Raw genomic sequence first — 18602 nt, forward strand, 5'->3', positions numbered from 1 at the left:
TCTCTTTGAAATATTCACATGCTACAATAGTCACCATATTGAGACTCAATACAGCAAAGTTTTACAAGATCCCCGGTATAAACAGGATGCATCTATGTACGATTAGTTCTTCAGTGGAGTCACACAGGACAGATTATGAAGGTTCAGCAAGTGGGACTGCAAGACTCAAGCAATCAACTCACTTCAAAGCCTCAATCAAGTTGTGTAGTGTTAGACCATGTTTACTGAACACTGTGTACTCTTGCCTCCAGTTTTCCTCCAAAACACACAAAAGTTCTGGATACACTTCAGTTAGAACTCATTCTCACAAGCTATGTAGTATAGGTCAGGTACTCATGACAAAATGCCTTTTCAGCTGAGTGGTGTTAGTCTGGCATGTATGTAGTCTTTCCTGGAAGGTTGGCAAATGAGCCCAAGTTCAGGAAGCAAAGTGGACTTTGAGAACTGTCCTTCAGAATACATCTTTCCCCCCCTCCCTCTGGACACCCTTTCAGATAATTTTGTGCACTTTCCACTGTGTCTGTGCCATGAAATACATTTCCTATTAACTTCAAAGCCCCTTAATGCCTTCAACCTGGGAAGCCTCCAGACTGAATTGGACTGGCTGATGGTCTCGATTTCCTTTAGGTTTGAATGGGGGAAGAGCCACAGTAAACCTCTGTGCACTTGCCAGACTGGGAAAGTAGAATGAGGCAAGAAGCCCTGTGTTCATACATAGTGACTTAATGGTAGCTGTATCTTAGAAAATGGAAATAACTTTAAGACATGAGAGCAAACACACCTGCAATGAATGTTAAGCCTGTTGACAGAAGTAGAGTCAATTCAGATGCTAGTTTTGCAATGTGGCAGATACTCGAGTAGCAAGTATAAATGCAACAGTCTACCATTTAGCTGCCTTTAAGCTGGATGTAGACCTCATCATCTAAGAAACTATAAGGGCGGGTATTATTCAGCTGTGTTTTCTACCAGTTTGATGCAATACCAATTTGTCTCATAAAAAGGCTGTCGTAAGGTGAAATCAATGACTGATAGTAATAAGTTGCCTCCATGAATTTTGCTGTAACTGCTCTTGAAATTCATTGCTTTTGTTTCCTCTCTTTCAGGCTGTGTGCAGGACCAATGGGTACTATTCCATCAATGTGCCCAGTTGGTTCAGCTTACACAAAGTAGTGCAGCAGTTAGTGAAGCGAGTCTGTGACTCTGATCGCCTGGCATGCAGCAAGACCTGTCTCAATGCAGCGGATATTGGATTTGTCATTGACGGGTCCAGCAGCGTTGGCACTGGCAACTTCCGCACCCTCCTCCAGTTTGTCGCTAACATCAGCAAGGAATTCGAGATTTCCGATACAGACACCCGCATTGGAGCTGTGCAGTACACCTACGAACAGAGGCTGGAGTTTGGCTTCGACAAGCACAGAACGAAGCAGGATGTCCTAAACGCTATCAAGAGAATCAACTATTGGAGCGGAGGAACCAGCACCGGAGCAGCCATCAACTATGCCTTTGAACAGCTCTTCAGCAAATCCAAACCAAACAAGAGGAAGATAATGATTCTTATTACAGATGGCAGATCATACGATGATGTCCGGGGGCCGGCTGCAGCGGCACATCAGAATGGTAAGCCAGAAGACCCTATAAACACCTATTTTAGGGGTAGGCAACCTATAGTCCTACAGATGTCACGGAACTACAGCTCCCATCATTCCCAACCATAGCTTATACTGGCTGGAGGTGATGGGATTTGGAGTCCTGCAACATCTGCAAAGCACTGAAGAACAGAAGAGTCCTGTTCCATCAGACCAAGGCCCATCTACGCCAGAACCCCTCATTTATTTTTAAAAAAGCTTAGCATAAAGCACCCAAACAATGGGGCTCTGGATCTAGAATATGGCATCTAAGTTTTGCAAGCCAGAAATCCAAATTTGGTATAATAAAAAAAGTAGTGTATTTGTATATTCTTGGTGAACATTAAGCCCTTCAATTTTTGAAACACAGGAAGGACATGTATGAGTCATTCAACAAGACAATAGGGAATGGGGAACAACAAGTCTGGGGATTGGAAGGCCTCATTTATTTAAGTTTAAACACCTCACCACTTCTGATAATATTTTTGGGCCCTTATACGGATATTACTTTGAATGCAATATTGTTTCAAATAAGGCATTAACTTCATTATGTACTCATGTTTCTCACTTCAGGAGTCATAGCCTATTCAGTAGGAATTGCATGGGCTGCCCAAGATGAGCTGGAAGCCATTGCTACTGACCCCGACAAAGAACACTCCTTCTTTGTGGACGAGTTTGACAGCCTCTACAGATTTGTTCCTAGGATCATCCAGAATATTTGTACCGAGTTTAATTCGCAACCACGGAACTGAAATCAGCAGCAGGCTCCAGGAAACACTGCATCACTACATGAGAAAATGTTCGGCAAGCAGGGCCAGCCAGGAGGTTTAAAGGCATCTGTGGCTAAGAGCCAATGCCAGCTCTATTCTCCATGCATGGCAATAATGGGTGTAGACTGATCAATCTCCTCCCCCCCCCCTTGCTGGTTTCAAAACTGATTCAATAGAGGAGCTGGCTACAGTCCTTGGTTAGATAATTCACTTGACTCAAATCTATAGTTTGGAGTTAACTTCCACATAGAATAGGAGACTAATAGGTCTAAGGCTGTAACCCAGATGGACTGGACTTAGTGGGCATGCCAGAGATGGCATTTGTTGGGTACCTCCCCATTTCAACTCTCTAGTGATGCAGAGGGGAGTAAATGGCTAACCAACAGCTGACTTTAAAATACTGCATGGCGCTTTGAACCCGGCCTTTAATTAAGAGTTGTTGGCAGACACATGAGGACAGGAAGCAAGCAAAGGACAAGAGACTACAACAAGCAGGGCAGATCAGGATTTGGTTCTAGGGGAAAAAAATCAGTATCAACAAAGATGGAGTGTGGCACTCACACCAGCTGTCCACAATTGCTTTGTTGGGCATAATAGCATAAGTGTTGAAAGAATAGTTTGGGGGAAATTGAAGCTTACAGATTGTTTAATTACACATCACAGAACGTTCAACTGAAGTTAGTTGCAATGCAGGCCAGGCAGACAGAGTCTGTAACCTGGCACCAAAAGAGCAAGGCAGTAAATTATATATATGGTTCCTACCAGTTTCCTTCCTGTCTTCATAAACGAGTCCAGAGAGCAGCTTCTCACATGCCTAGTTCAGTGACATCATATTCCTTCCATCTCTTCAGATTCTAAAATCAAGCCTCCGCCTAAGACGGAATCTGCAGTTTTTACAGATGCTTCTAGGGTTGGTGCTGTGATGCATTACAAAAAGCATCAGTGGTAATCTATTATTTATTCTATATCCCATGAGCCAGAGTATTTATCATTGGACATCAGCATCAAATGCCCTCTGCTGATTTTACAACTGCTGTCACAAGCAACAGACCCTGTCAATTCTCTTTGATTTTAATATATAGCTATTAGCACTCAGGCCCAAGAATAGTTTTATCAGCAATTTGGTCCTGAAGTGGGCCTTTGGTGTGTAGCATAAGATGTCAAATAGACGTTTATTCCTACTCTCTGCTTCCTGTTCCACAAGAGAGCTTGTTCTCTTACCCCATGACTGCTAAGTTTACTCAGGAGCCTTTGGAGAGTGATCTTATGATTTTTTAAAAAGTCTTGAGTATTCACTAGGCTTCCCATATGTCAGGAAAATCCCTGACATATCCAGGTTTTCAGGTGCAAATATGGCATCAGGGGGAATTTTGCCAGCAAAATGCCACAGAAAACCCTGGTGTTTATGCACCGCAGTGTAAACAGCTCCAAAAGCTTAAAATGACTATTTGGGGGGGAGGTTTCTCCCCCAAAAGCCCAACAATTTTGGGGTCTTCCTGAAAAAAGCTCAACACCTTTGCAGGTGCCAGAAATTTTACTTTTTGAAATATGGCAACTGTAGTGCTTACTGTCTAGTGGATCACACCTATGTGCTTGTTGACAGGACTCAGCCTTTAAAGAATTTGTTGTGAGTCAAAATATCAGTACTGAGGAGCATTTGGTTTTGCATATGGACTACAGCTACATGGTCAGCCTTGAGTATTGACCATGCTGGTTGGGGTTAATGGGAGATGAAGCTCAGCGACAGCTGAAGGGTCCAAGGTTCCCTACCAATTGTGTATCTGCTAGTTGTATCTTTCATGTTTTTCATCAGTTTTCCTAGAACAGATGTTAGGTTTTTTGGCTTGTGAATTCCTGGATTTCCTCCCCCACAAGTGGTGCTGTGTTGCCTATTTCCCAGCTCTCAGGTACAGAGGCCTCTTACATATTATTACATAAGAGCAGCAATATCACATCTGAGTTATTTTAAGAACTCTTGGGTGTCTACACCATCCAGGCTTGGAGATTTATTTTTAAATTGTCATTAGGACTTAGAACTTTATCTCATCATCATCATTTGCCTTGCCTCCCTGAAAAAGTCGGTTTATACACGGTATTTCTCCGCATCTTCTGCAACGAAGACAAGTGCAAAGAATGCAGCTGAATGCAAACATTTGCAAAGGATTTGTGGATGAAACATGAGTTTGTAAATATTATTTTAACTTTCCCCTCTCTGCACATGCACCTACATTAAAGAGCTTTTTTAAAAATAACTTGCTGTACCCTTTCGCAATAAAAGTTACAAAAAGGGTGTCCTAGATCTCATTTGCTTTGGAGGAAAAAGAAAGCTTACACAAACCCAATAAACCTTTCCCCCCCTCTAACTCCTGAAACTAAAGCCTGTGTATGGACTTTTTCCCTTGTAAAGAAGGCATGAGTAGACCCTTTTTGCTTCCTAGGATTGTGAACATAAGAAGCTGCCTTGTGCTGCATCAGATCCATTGGTTTATGTTGCTCAGTCTGGCTCTCCGAAGCACTCCAGGGTTGCCGCCTGGGTCTTTCGCAGCAATACTACTGGAAATCCTAAATGGGAGGGAGTCTTTCAGTAAGTCAAGCATGTGTTCCACTCCAAGCTTGGACCCTCCTCAAACATCCAGACTGGTCCATTCTTAAATAGCCTTATAATTCTGACTAGATGGACCACTGTGTTATTCTACATTGCATTAGTGCTGAAAGTTTTACAGTGGGATTAAAGTAATGGCTGAAGAAGCCTGCACTGCATTCCAACTGCATATTCTCAAGCTTACTTGTGTGCCAGGATTCAACCCCAACATGTTTTCATGGGCCTTAGTGCAGTGTATGAAAGTGGCTTCAAATGTGTTTACTCTCAGCAGTACTTTATTTACTTGCAGTATTTATGGTCCACATGCATGAAGCGTTAGGGAAAGGGCTTCCAAATCAGTAAAGTGCTCTACATAGTTTTGTTTCAAAAAAACAACATAGAAATTATTTGTACTTCATAATCTGTGTGAAATACCCCATTCACTTCAGTATTAAAGTGCAATATAGAGCAACCCAAGACATTCCTATGTGCTATCATTATTTGTTGATGGCTCAGGCAAGTTACAAGCATCAGTATTTTCGGCTTTAGCAATTAATTCACAATTAATTCCAAGAGAATGGAAGTGTCAACTTATTACATCACACAGTTTTCTCTTGTGACAAGGCAGAACATGTGGTTTTTTAAGGGAGAACCACCATTTTGACACTTTCATCCAGCAGCCCTCAATGCAAACTGCAATCTGTTTTGTATTTAGCATATCCTTAATTAATTTAGCCTGCTAACGCATGCTGCATAAATAACTACTTAAAAAAAAAAAAGAATACTCCCTTGTTCTGCCAAATACCCAACTTAATTAAGAGTTCTGGAGAATTCTGGAGATATTCTGTTTGATACGGATTAAAAGCATTTTTTAATTTAAAAGTGCTTATAAACTGCTTAATGTTTTAAAAAATCTAAGTGGTGTACAACATAACAATAAAATAAAAATAACATAAAAACAAACAAAAACAGGAATTCAAAGAAATAATTGCCCTATGGCAGCTTTTGATATTTTTCTTTTCCAGTGGACCAACATGGTTACCTCTGAGTTTTCTGAAGTAAAAATGTAATTCATAAAGTCTGTGGAGCAAATGATGACATATAAAGAGGCTTTTTTCACCTATGGCTTGTATTTTTGGAGAGGTTCCATAAACTGTAATATACATTTAGAACACACACAAAGATGTTGAAAAATAGTATTTATTAGCACCCAATTTACATAAATACATAGTACAAAGGACATTTATTTGCTGCGGTAATATTTAGTAAAGCTGCTCTGTATAGTGTTACTTCAGGAAGGTCCATTTGATTTTACTCAACATAGAATGTAGGTACTGTACACAGAAATTCACTTTGCAACTCTTCAGTGCCACTGCCTTCATTAGTACCTCAGCATTGCCTCATTTATGTGAGGTATTAACAGAAGTTATTTTTGTATTTAATAATGAGAACAACTTTCTCAACCTCCAGAACAAATTTACTCAAAATCTTCCACAAACTGCTTTGTTGTTCTTTACTTTTAAAGGCAGTTAAATATTAAAAGACTGAAAAACAAACAAAAACCAGGTACTATTGATGCTTTTGCAACTTATCTGGTTTTGAGAAAAATGGCGAAATATTGAAAATGGTTCTTCAAACACACATTACTCTGCTGCTAAGCTTTTTGGACTTTTGGGGATGAAATAATGGTCTCTCAGAGGAAAGCGACAACTCTAGAGTACAAAGAGTCTTTTTCTGGTGAGAACTTCGTGCCTAAACTGTACTACCAACACTGCTTTCCCCATTAATGCTCAATCTTCCTAAAGCAATGAAAACAATGGCGACACTGATTCACACCCCTAGATAACATGTTGGTCAAAATTTGGAAGAATCAATATATCACATTGTAACATTAAAACTTCCACATCAATACTAAGGTATCAATCCTATATTTACTGACTTGGGAGTAAGCCCCTTTGAACGCAGTGGGGCTTATCTCATACGATTGCACTGTAGAGATTTTCCACCAAAATGACTATTCTGTATACAAGCAAAAAGGCTGATTGTATTTAACCAAAGAGTACTGTCACATGCTCATTGATGAGCATCCCTCCATCTTTTACTACAAGAACTATTCTCGGTTGATCTATGAACAATATGCAATTTATTACCCATAATAAAGACAGGAACCATGAGGACAGGTGAGCATGACTGCTCTTAGAAAGATTGACTAGACTAAGCAACCAGCCATACTCTGTGGTGCAACTGACCATTCATGCATCAGAAAATGGATAGTACACACCTCACACTGGTCCTAATTTAATCCACTCCACACATGCATTCTGTAGCCTTTTCATATTTCAGCTATTCCCATATACACATCTATCTTGCTGCTATTCCCAACATGATAAAAGCGTGAAATGTTATGATCCCTAGTAACCAGCTGGAACATTCCCTTGAAACAAAACACTATGCAAGTGCAGAAGGGTGGCTACTTCCATTAAGTTTCCACATCCCTTTTCAAAATTGGTTCCGATTTAAGTTCAACTGTATTTAAGCAATGGAAGCAAGGTATAATTACCTTGTCAGGAATGAAGAACACACCTTGCACTTCCAGGCTACCATCAGCAGCCTTTAAAGATGAGAATGGGACTTTAAAATACAAGTGTTTAAAGAACAAGCAGTAAAAATCAAAATTATTTAAATTCAAGTGTCTTTAGTATTTGGAAGAGTAGGAAAAACCGCTGCAGGAGAACAAAAGCCAGTGGTGGCCTAACAATTTTGCTAACATCTAGCATGGAGGCATGTATAAAAAGAAAACAGCTGGCCAACATGCGGAAAATACAAACTAGCCTATTAAAAGAAATGGAGATGATCTCGCAATATATAAAACAAAGATTAATACAAGTTTTTGATCTAAAATAGAATGTGTTGGCTCCAGAGTTGCATGGAGTAACATGCAGATCTAACCCACCTCCGCAATGAGTTTAGTCAGTAAGACAAAGTATTCTAATATAGTTTCCTTTCCCTTCAAAAGAACTGCTATTGGTAAATCTGCCCCGCACACATTACTGTGAAATATTGTTGTCAATCTGTGTTTTCAGCTTGCAGAGTTTCAGAAAGCCAAGAACACAGTACAAGAGACCCGTTCAGTTAATTTGGGCTGCCCAGTTACAAGATGTTACATATTTTGTCTGGTTTCAAAAGCTGTCCTGTGCTTTATATAAAATGGCACAGATGCTGTGGCACTAAAATCTGTGTTTATCATGGACATCTGACTATCGCAGGAAATATTTTGGAAGGTGTCCACCTAGAAGCCAACTTATATTAGAACACCAGTTCCAAAAGGAGCAAGAAAAATGGTTCAGTCTGAAACCTCCAATTATTCCTTATATAATTTGGTTGGTTTTCATTAAGTTATCCATGTAAGCAATGGTGTGTTTTACTTGGCAAAAAGCTGTGTAACTTTTCTGAGTACTGGGACAAATATGCCACAGAACTCACATCAAATTAGGATCTCCCCATTCAAACTGAGTGCAAAAAAGTTAGAATTCTCAGACCTTGTCCACTCAGAACCTAAAGGCAATTCTGAAACACTTAAGTTCTATGTCAACTTCAGTGTGTATCCAATACATGAACAGCAGAAAGCGTATCTTCTGATCAACTGCAGTGTGAATTTATCAATCTATGCATGAAAAGCTTATTGGGGGAAATTGAACTTTTAAAATATTCTGGCATTCACTATGCTGCAGAAGATTCTGATTTTTAAAACTGCTCCCCCCACCCCCAAGACTACTGAATCAGCCAACATTTTCATCACTGCTTAGGCCAAATGTATTGCTCTGTTTTCCTTTGGACCATATCAGCAACGCCGAGGGGGGTCTTGTTGTCTGGGCAGCCCAGGCCTGTGCCCTAGGGAGGTCACTTCAGTGCTGCTATCGCAGTGGTTTGACTTCACCCCTGGAGGTGCACTCCACTGAATATACTCTATGTCAGGGACGGGGAACTTTTGCAGCTCTTCCGAGCAATACGCCAGTGGTGTGCAGGGCCAGAAATAAAAGTGGAAGGAGCAACAAAGGTAAATTTTACCTCACCTGCATCCAGAAAAGAAAGAGGCATTATCAGAGTTCAAGCACATATTCCTGCTAGGCAAAGCAGGAAGAGCGAGAGCTGGGGAGAGTTCCCATGGCCAGGGAGCGAGGGCTGTAGGGGCTGGGCTGTTGGGCTCCCAGCTCTGAGATAACTCTGTTCTAAGCTCACAACCTGTCAAATTCATTGCGATGTAGATTCTAATTAAGGGTTCAAAAAGGGTGCTTAGACTCTAAAAGTAAACCACGTAAGATTTGTCTTAATATGGCAACTATGCTGTTAAGTTAAGCTGTTCAATCTTCAATACATTTGACTTCAGTCGTTTGGTTAAAGATCTTAAGGTCAATCAAAGCACAAGAGCAGCATCTGGTACAACCTTTCTGGAACCTTTACACTTCATCTGATGCTGCCTTATACAGAGTCTGCTGGTAATAACTGGTAGCAGCTCTCTGGTGACTTTCCCAGTCCCGATTCCTCAAATTATTGAACCTGGGGCTTTATGACAGAGATATGTACCTATTCAGAATGTCTGTGAGGGAAGCTCTGCACACCAAGAACCGTCCCTGTGGAAAATCTAGGTCTCAAGAAGAGTTGTAGCCCAGCCTTATTCTTGAATATTTCTACTTGCAGGGTTTCTTGACATAGGGTAACACTGAAATATTCAATTTCCTATCTGCATGCTGAAAAGATACATAACCAGAAGGGCTATACCACATACCTTTTCTGTCTGTGTGTAGTGCTTCTTATGTTTTTAAACTTCAGCATTTTCCTACATTTTTCACTGTATCTAAATCAGGGGTGGACAACTACTGGCCTTCCAGATGTTGTTGAACTTCTGACTCCCAATAATTCCAGCCACTATAGCCAATGTTCAAGGATGATGGGAGTTGTAGTCCACCAACCTTTGGAGGGTTACATTAACCATACACTTGCACACACATGTAAGACTCTGACAAAAATCAACTATGCACAGTTGTTATGAGAATGTGCTGCAATGGGTGGGCCTTGGGATGAAGCACTGTTTCCTTCCCACCCACCCACATATGCGTGGGAACTTTTTAAGCATCCGTTTGTGGTTTATAACAAACTGTCTCATCCAACTATGGCTCTGATCCTGGCTTGCAAAGCATCCATGTTTTGAACAAACCAGTGTTTCTCATATCCAGGAAAAAAATGGAAAATTGTGCTTTGTCAGGACTCTAATTTCCTCCCCTTGTTTACAAAGGGAGGGAAAGTTACGCTATGGTGTGTTCTTGTAACGAATCAGAGAAGGTACCTGTGCGTTGTTGGTTCACAAGTTTCTTCTAGAATTAAGCTCATGCATGCAGGTTCCCCGCTCAACAATTACAGCATCAGATAATGGGCATATGTACAATAGTTCCTCAGAGATCAAACCCACAGGAAGAACTTTGATATCGCTGGACATGATCCTAACATTCGAATGAAGGCAGCTCACCTGGCCAGCTGCAACAGGGTCATGTAAAGGCAAAAGGGGAAATGCTTATAAATCCACAATGGTAGTGCAACCCAATACTTGCAGGTAAACAGAATAGGTCAGTCAAGGTTAGAAAGGGTCTTTTTCATCTCTAACTGAAGATAGCATCTTGAAGAAGTTATATTTGTGCACAGTACAATGCAGTCTATAGTACACAAGCAGAGAAGACTGACAGACACTAACAGAGTCTAGAGAAGAACACAAATACAGAGTCCACAACCTTGTGGTAAGGCTACATTTTTTGTTTGTCAAAAGGCACCTCAGCCTCTAGCTATTTGCCTGTTTTTAAAGTCGCTTCACTTGGATCAGGAGCCCACTAAGCAGGACTCAACAACTTCCAATCCACATTTGAAAAGCAACTTTTTTCTTACATTCATAATTTAATCAAAATGGGAGTCTCCAAAATAAGCATGCTGGTCTATTAGTTGTATGTACAGCAATTTAAACATCAGCAACTATGTATTATATTGCTTAAGCAAAAAGCACAATAACCATACCTTTTATCCTTTGTACGCAACAAAGTCTGGAGAATTTTTAATACTAAAACATTAAAATTACCCATAGAATCTTCCCTTAAGACACATTTAATACATACTGCTTACAATTTTTCTTTCTATATATATATCTATATATATATATGTACACACACAATATACACAACTTTATGTATTTGTTTTTCTAAATAAATCTTTGCAATATCCTTTTAAAAATAAGATCACAGAGAGAAGGGATACATACACAGAAGTCACATATAGATAAGTATATTTGATGCAGTTGGTCTTTCTGCTTTGACTCAGAATTGTGGTTTAACGAACGCTGAACATTTTGAGATCTATTGGTGATTTTTTTGATTCCATTAAAGGGAAACATGTTGCACATCAGAATCTGCAAGAGTGAAAACTTCTACAAATAGGTATGCCACATATTTTTTGTACCAAATGCAGAAAACATGTTCAAACCTAAGGCTGGTAATGCAATGACAGAGAATAAATGGTTTCTTTTCTGGATTGTGTGGTAGTTATTCCAAAAAAAATGAAGGTATATTTTTATGAATTCCAAATTCTTCCAAAAACCAATTCCAACCCATTGTGTCAGCTGGGGCAGTTGGGAATTGTAGTTCAAATATCTGGAGGGCACCAAATTGGTGAAGGCTGCTCTACACACCCACACCCCATGAAAACAGCTTCCTGCTGCTGTGGCGTTTGTAAATTTGGCAACCACGTTGGCCAACTCTACACCCTTTTCCTGCCAATCACCCCCCTATTACAAGGGTGAGTACCAAGCAGAAAATCTCCTCTAGACAGGCCCCACCCACATGGTTGATTAAATAACTCTCTCACTAGATATATACACACACTATTCTTAGCAGCCTAAGACTGAATCACAGAGAGGTCACTTCTATGCATGAGTGTGTGAGTAAGATTTGGAGAGGGGAGGGGTATCCAAGCAGGTTTATTCAAGATAATGAAAATTATTAGGATGCCAATAACATGCATTTCAACAGTAAGGCCTGTTAAAGCCTACACAGATATAATTTCTTGTTTACTGAAAAGGGAAGTTTCATAATTTTACTGAGCTCAGCTATGAATGGAAGAGTCATCAACATCTGAATTAAGCCTCATCCCTGTTGTAAACTGTGGTGCCAGTCACTTGTTAACAAATTCTTTCAAAGGCTTAAAATAAAACATACATTTTTAAAGCATTTGTTAATATCTGCTTTAATACAATTTAGGGAAACTGCATTCATATTTGATGTTTAAACCCAATCCACCTAATGTAACAACCAGCAGGCTGAGACAAAATCAAGCCTTATTCTCCTGTACATCATTCAACCGTACAATACGTAAAAAAAAGAGAAGAAATAATATTTATATTGTATTTCTAAGAGTTACATCACCAAATTCAGGCTTATTTTACAGAAATATATGGGTAATATTCTCGAGGGGAAAAACAGGCAGAAAAGTTTCTATCTACCCACATCCTACAGAAATTGGATTTTCTGCTTCCTTATTGCCCACACTGGACTGCACATATTGTTAACAGAGGATCTCATTTTGCCCAAGGCCGGCCTGGACAAATACTGACACCTTCAAAAATAAAAACGGTTCTTCTGTATGGACCATTTGAAACAGAGGGTTTCCCAGCTCTCAGCACTAGCTGAGCTCATATAACCCAAGGAACCCCCTAATTTAGAAAAGAGCACCCTGAAAGAAAAGAAAGAAATATAACCCTAGACCATTTGCTAACATTCACTGAATTAAAGGGCATGAAGAGGAGGCTCTTGCCCTTGTCATTTGTACAGCTTGTTGTATATATATACACACGGCAGCTAGAGAGGGAGAGAAATATTGCGTCATACAAAGACTTTAGCAAGCGCATCTGCTCCGGCACTGGCGATATAACATTTCGAGGGATGGAATGCTACGTCATGAATGGATTCGTCGTGTTTCTTGCGATGAGCTGTAAACTCCTGAATGCAGGTCTTGCTTTCAAGGTTCCATAAGCGTATTGAACAGTCGTGGCCTAGGTTAGACAAAGAAGAGGAAAAACATTTGGATTTGCAGTTACGTTTAATTAAGAGTAGATTAAGAGTGGATGTGGGATGTACTTACTGCCGGACATCAAGTACAAGCCATTAGGATCAACAGCGAGACTTGTGACTGCATCCAAGTGGGCCACCATGGAATGGATCAATTTTCCTTTGAAATTAAAGATTATTATTTTTTTAAAAAAAGAACAACTTGTCATCAGTTAATGCAATACAGAGCTTTAACAGAACTTATGGGAAATGATACTACTATCAAGCATACTAGCAACTATTCTCACTGAAACAGAGGATCTTTATATATGAGCATAGCCCCCTTCCCTTTGGAAAGTGATTGTCTGACTGTGTCTCTGTGCTGGTCATTTTCACTTTCCCGGTTATTTCCTAGAGCTCTGCTTCCCAAACTTGGTACCTGGTTCAGGTCCCTTCCCGCAGTTAAAAAAAGTGAAAGTAGCATTCTCTTTCACACTAAAAAAAACATACCAAAGGGCTCTATCCAACACTGCAGCTCCACTTGCACAATATTTTTGCGCATGCATGTGCTCCTCTCTTGTCCCTTCCAGTCCCCTGCACACCCTCAGAATCAGCTCTGGGAGCCTGGAGCAGATTTTAGGGGCAAGAGTGGAAATGAGTTGAACTCTGCTCCTGCACCATTAGGTACAACCTAGACAGGTTTTTACTCATTAGCTCCCACGGAAATAAGCAGGCATCTTTCTTACAGCTGCCACACAGATTGTTGCTGCTCTGCATTCCCACTTCCCTACTTTGCCCAGTCAATCAGGGGTGGAACAGGTTGTTTCAGGGTAATGGTTCTACTTCTGTGAGCTCCCTGTACAGGCGACATCCCAGCACACCCTTGTTCACTCTTTTGTGATGTCACTGCCCATATAGTAATGGGGGTGGGAGAATTAACAATGCACGGGGTCACACCACTCTGATGGAGAAAAGGTAGAATGCATCCATCACAGTGTGTGAGTTTTTACAAGGCACACTTCAGCATTTTTCACAGCAGAGTGGTGTGTCCTGGCACATACCTTTGAAATCCCTATCCTGAATAGTGTTACTATCAATTGAAGTAAACTGCAGAAGGGTGGATTCTCACATAATCAGATACAAAATGGATAACGACCGCCCATCATTTGTGCTCAATACTTGCAAATAAATCCTTCAACATTCCCCTTTAAAATGGAAGCAATGACCCAATCCTGCCTTAGTTGCCATATCCATATATTATGCAGAGATGCAGAGGTAAAGCAGAGATTTCTACAAGTGCTTTGATACAGTATGTTAATCATTCATACATACCCCCACTTTTTTGTTGTTCCAAGTGCAAAGCAAAACCTACCCTGAACTCAGTTTGCTACATCAAAGAAAAGGTAGCTCAATTCACGGAAAACAGTCTGAACTCCTAGGCAGCTTAGATGTGAGCTTTTGAAAGCAAACCTTGCAAGTCACAAGGCTGAAGTTATCTAGTGGCTCAGGTTTAACAAAGTTGCTTGTATTAACTCTGCCTACTGATCCTTTGCCAAACCAAGCAGGAAACACCTGGACCAAAATTTATAGAATTAAATAACAGAGTTCATTAACACGGTGCCTAGCTTTGGAATATGATGCATTGTGTGTGTTTTTGTTTTAAGCACATAATTAAGATACCAATCGAAATGACTGCAAGTTTTCTAACAGTTATGATTTATATATTTTCCTTCACTATGGGTGAACATGGAGAACATGGAGCTTTAAGAACAAGGGTAAAGAGTCTAAGTGCTCCTCTTTCAGATATTTAGAAGGGGTAAAGGTAAAGGTAAAGGTACCCCTGCCCGTACGGGCCAGTCTTGACAGACTCTAGGGTTGTGAGCTCATCTCACTCTATAGGCCGGGAGCCAGCGCTGTCCGGAGACACTTCTGGGTCACGTGGCCAGCGTGACAAGCTGCATCTGGCAAGCCAGCGCAGCACACGGAACGCCGTTTACCTTCCCGCTAGTAAGCGGTCCCTATTTATCTACTTGCACCTGGGGGTGCTTTCGAACTGCTAGGTTGGCAGGCGCTGAGACTGAGCGACGGGAGCGCACCCCGCCTCGGGGATTCGAACCGCCAACCATGCGATCGGCAAGTCCTAGGCGCTGAGGCTTTTACCCACAGTGCCACCCGAGTCCCTATTTAGACACACACACAAAGACAAACACACACAAGCATCTGTAAGCTTGGGCAGGAATTCCATCTTGTGCAGTGTGGAAATTAGGGATGCATAAATTTCCCTCCATGATCCTGTGGATCATCCACTTTTCTGTAGCAAAGACAAACATCGGGATTGGCTGGGAAGGATGTTAAAGCTGTAACTCAAATGCTGAGCCACACCAATTCCTTCTGAACAGCCAATAAGCCTTTACAGTGGTACCTTGGTTTGCAACCGCTTTGGATTACAACCATGTCAAACCCGGAACCGTGTGTCCCTTTTTTAGATTACAACCCATTTTTTTCTTACAACCCTTTTTTTTATAACAACCATTTTTGGGGGGCGGAGGCCCCATCGGCGAAAGCACGCCTTGGATTACAACCTGTTTTGGTTTACAACTGGACCTCCGGAACCAATTATGGTTGTAAACCAAGGTACCACTGTATTCCTCTCATCTGTTTTACAAGTCATAGAACTGTCAAACCTCAATTTCAAAATTTCTCTCTAAATGGGTAGGACTTCAGACAATTTCATGATATTTTTGTTTTTTTATGTTACGACCTACTGAGGGAAGAATTATGCTTACCTGTGTTATTGTCATAGAATTTGATGTGTCTATCCTCATGGGCTGTGATACTAATTGGAAGAGTTGGATGGCTGATTACTTTGTTTATTTGGCAAGAAGAGGTGACTGCTAAAGGAATGAACAAGTGCAAACACAGTCAACACAGAAAAATTATTTCATTCACATAAGCCAGTGGTTTTTAACCAGTGTGCTGTGGCAACCTGGGGTGCCTTGACTGATCAGGGGTGCCGCAGGCAACATGGGCCTCTGTCCTTCTTTCCTTCCCTCCCTTTTTCTGATGGCCTCTTGCATCTCTGCCTCCCAAAGGTTTGCACAGCTGTTTGTTGCAAGCTCCGCAGGTCCCCTGGGGCTGGCCAGGGGGTGCTTCCCAGGCCCCTGTGGGGCAATGTGAGGAGGCACCTCTCTTTGGGTCGGGGTGGCAGCTGCAGCTGCCCAGAGAACAGCCCCAAGGAGAAGGGAGCAGAGAGGAGGCTGAGGGGACACTCCACAAGGGAGGGTGTTCGAAAAAGGGTGAGGGGCTGCTGGCTCTGCAGGCAAGGGGTGACATAACTGGGCTCCTGAGCTCCACAGGGGTGCTGCAAAAAAGCATGTGGTTGGTCAAGGAAACTGTGGACCCAAAAAGGTTGAAAACCTCTGAAATAAGCTATTGGAAAGACTAACAACCTGATTTAGCAGGCCAATCTGGTGCAAAAATCCCAACATGTTCAGTCCACTCAATCTACTTGTACCTTACTATGCTCATTCAATATATTGTCAACCTGCTTCTCAAACTAACCTACGTATAATTCAGGAACACCATACAGTTGCATAGGGGATGGTGAAAACTTAATATTTAAGGAAGCCCAAAATACCTATGGATCATATAAGGAAGCATGGCAAGTGGGTGATGAGGGTCAGGGAGAATAAGAGAACTAATCTGCTATTTCCTCATATTTGTTCTTTCAGAATTGTTTGTATTAGAGTACATTTATGGCTAGATTTATCAGTCCCATGTGGACTGACTCCAGCAGTCCATCAAAGACGATTAGGTGCAAACATCGGTATCCTAAATGGAAGTACACTTCATTTAATTCCCTTCTACGCATGATGGTCTCAGACTTTATCAGTATAAACACGAACAATGAAAACACACGGAAATAACCCCTTTGGATACATACTAGTATCTGCGTTGGACTCCAAGTTAAGGATGCGTTGTCTTGTTTCCATGTTATATATGCTTGTGTGGCCACTATTAAAGGATGCTACCATGTGGCTTGGGTCACTGCTCACAATGTCCACAGAAGATGGAATCCCCATCTCTACAAAAGCAGAAGAGTGTTAGGAAGAATAGGAAGCTTGGTCCATTAGCCACTATCTGAAAGCAGCCACATTCATTCATTTTCATGGCACAAATCTAGAAGTCATTTCAAATTTTCCAGCCAAGTTGGCAAAAGCAAGAAATATAGTTTTGGAAGTGTCCAAACAGATCTGTGAATGTTGGAATATTAGAACTCTGTTTCAGTAATGAGCCAATCAATCCTCAAACCCATTACATTTACATAGGTATCAGTAACCTGAGATGTGCAGTACACCCACCATGCGCAAGAAGAGCAGAGTAGCAAGAGCTAGTATACTGACTAATGCACCACAAATGTCTTATGGATTAATATTGGGTGGGCAAGTACAAAGGTAATGGGAAGGCAGAAGGGCTCTAGGTAGACAAGAAAAAGAGTCTAGGTCAGAGTTTTGGAAACTTTTCACGTTAGTGACACACTTTTTAGACATGTATCATTTCATGACACTAATTCAGTTTTACTAGCAAACTGGAGATTAAACTAACCCCTTTCCAGGCCTGGGAGGAGCATGGGGAACATTCGCGCAACACATCGCAGCCGACACACTAACATGTTTGACACACAGTTTGGAAAGCTTGGGTCTAGGCTATAGCAGCTCTGCTGCAAGGCCCATGTCATCTAGCAGAATCTCTCAGGAAATCTGGTAAACTATGCACCACATATTATAGGGCGGTGACCTGAATGGAAACAGGCATTTTCCATTGGCAGGAGAGAAAAACGGAGAGAGGAGATGCCTGCCTCCCAGAATGCTGTGCTCTTGTCACCAGATGAGATCATACCCAACGAGTGAATGGATTCTGACCGACACAAATCAGGCATTTTCTCATATTGCCCCTGACTATGGAATGCCTTTTGTTCTTCCATATGCAAAGCAGTTGTCAACTGTTTCAGACATCTTGTGAAGCCTTGTTTTTTTGTCCAGGCTTTCCCTGAAGCCAAATATTTCTTAAACATGAACCTAGAATCTATGATGAAGAAGTGTTCAGTGCTCTCCAGTGTGTGTGCTACAATAATAGTTGTACATTTTTCTCATTTTAAAACTTCTAATGTATTGCCTCAGGAGGAAAACAGCAAGATTCAAATATAGCGGTTTGCTATGTAACTTACTATTGCATTATTGCTTAAAAAATGAATCTCTCATTATAATGCCCAAAATATAGCAATCAACATGTTCTATTAACAATGGCTACTTTATAAAAAAACAACAACAGTTGTGAGATTCTGCAACACACACATCCTTCAAAACAAATGCAACCGGCAAGTGGGGTTCTGAGTCTCATCTCATGCTTTCCCAGCAAGCGTCAATGTAGTGATGCTGTGAATCCACTAAAACTCAATGCCATACTAAAACCAACCTACCTGTATTGCACAATTATGTCAGAGTGTGGTTATAAACAGAAGCATGGATAATTAAAAGCGACGTTC

General features: G+C 41.1%; 2 protein-coding genes across 13 annotated transcripts in view; one reads left to right on the top strand and one right to left on the bottom strand.

Annotated features, from left to right (window-relative positions):
* Window positions 1–4685, top strand: part of VIT (vitrin) — a 37171-nt gene extending 32486 nt beyond the window's left edge. For all 10 annotated transcript variants that reach the window (XM_083732350.1, XM_083732355.1, XM_083732352.1 and 7 more), the window contains 2 exons: window positions 1104–1617; window positions 2199–4685. In XM_083732350.1, coding sequence (XP_083588476.1) covers window positions 1104–1617; window positions 2199–2377 — 693 coding nt within the window. In that variant the 3' untranslated portion in view covers window positions 2378–4685. The remainder of the gene's footprint in view (window positions 1–1103; window positions 1618–2198) is intronic.
* A 1475-nt stretch (window positions 4686–6160) lies between these two features.
* Window positions 6161–18602, bottom strand: part of STRN (striatin) — a 52602-nt gene continuing 40160 nt past the window's right edge. For all 3 annotated transcript variants that reach the window (XM_083732318.1, XM_083732320.1, XM_083732319.1), the window contains 4 exons: window positions 17001–17141; window positions 15844–15951; window positions 13152–13238; window positions 6161–13062 (listed from right to left, as the gene is read on the bottom strand). In XM_083732318.1, the coding sequence (XP_083588444.1) occupies window positions 12893–13062; window positions 13152–13238; window positions 15844–15951; window positions 17001–17141 (506 nt within the window). In that variant the 3' untranslated portion in view covers window positions 6161–12892. The remainder of the gene's footprint in view (window positions 13063–13151; window positions 13239–15843; window positions 15952–17000; window positions 17142–18602) is intronic.

Source organism: Podarcis gaigeae (assembly GCF_964106915.1).
Source record: "Podarcis gaigeae genome assembly, chromosome: 3".
Classification (NCBI taxonomy): Eukaryota; Metazoa; Chordata; class Lepidosauria; order Squamata; family Lacertidae; genus Podarcis; species Podarcis gaigeae.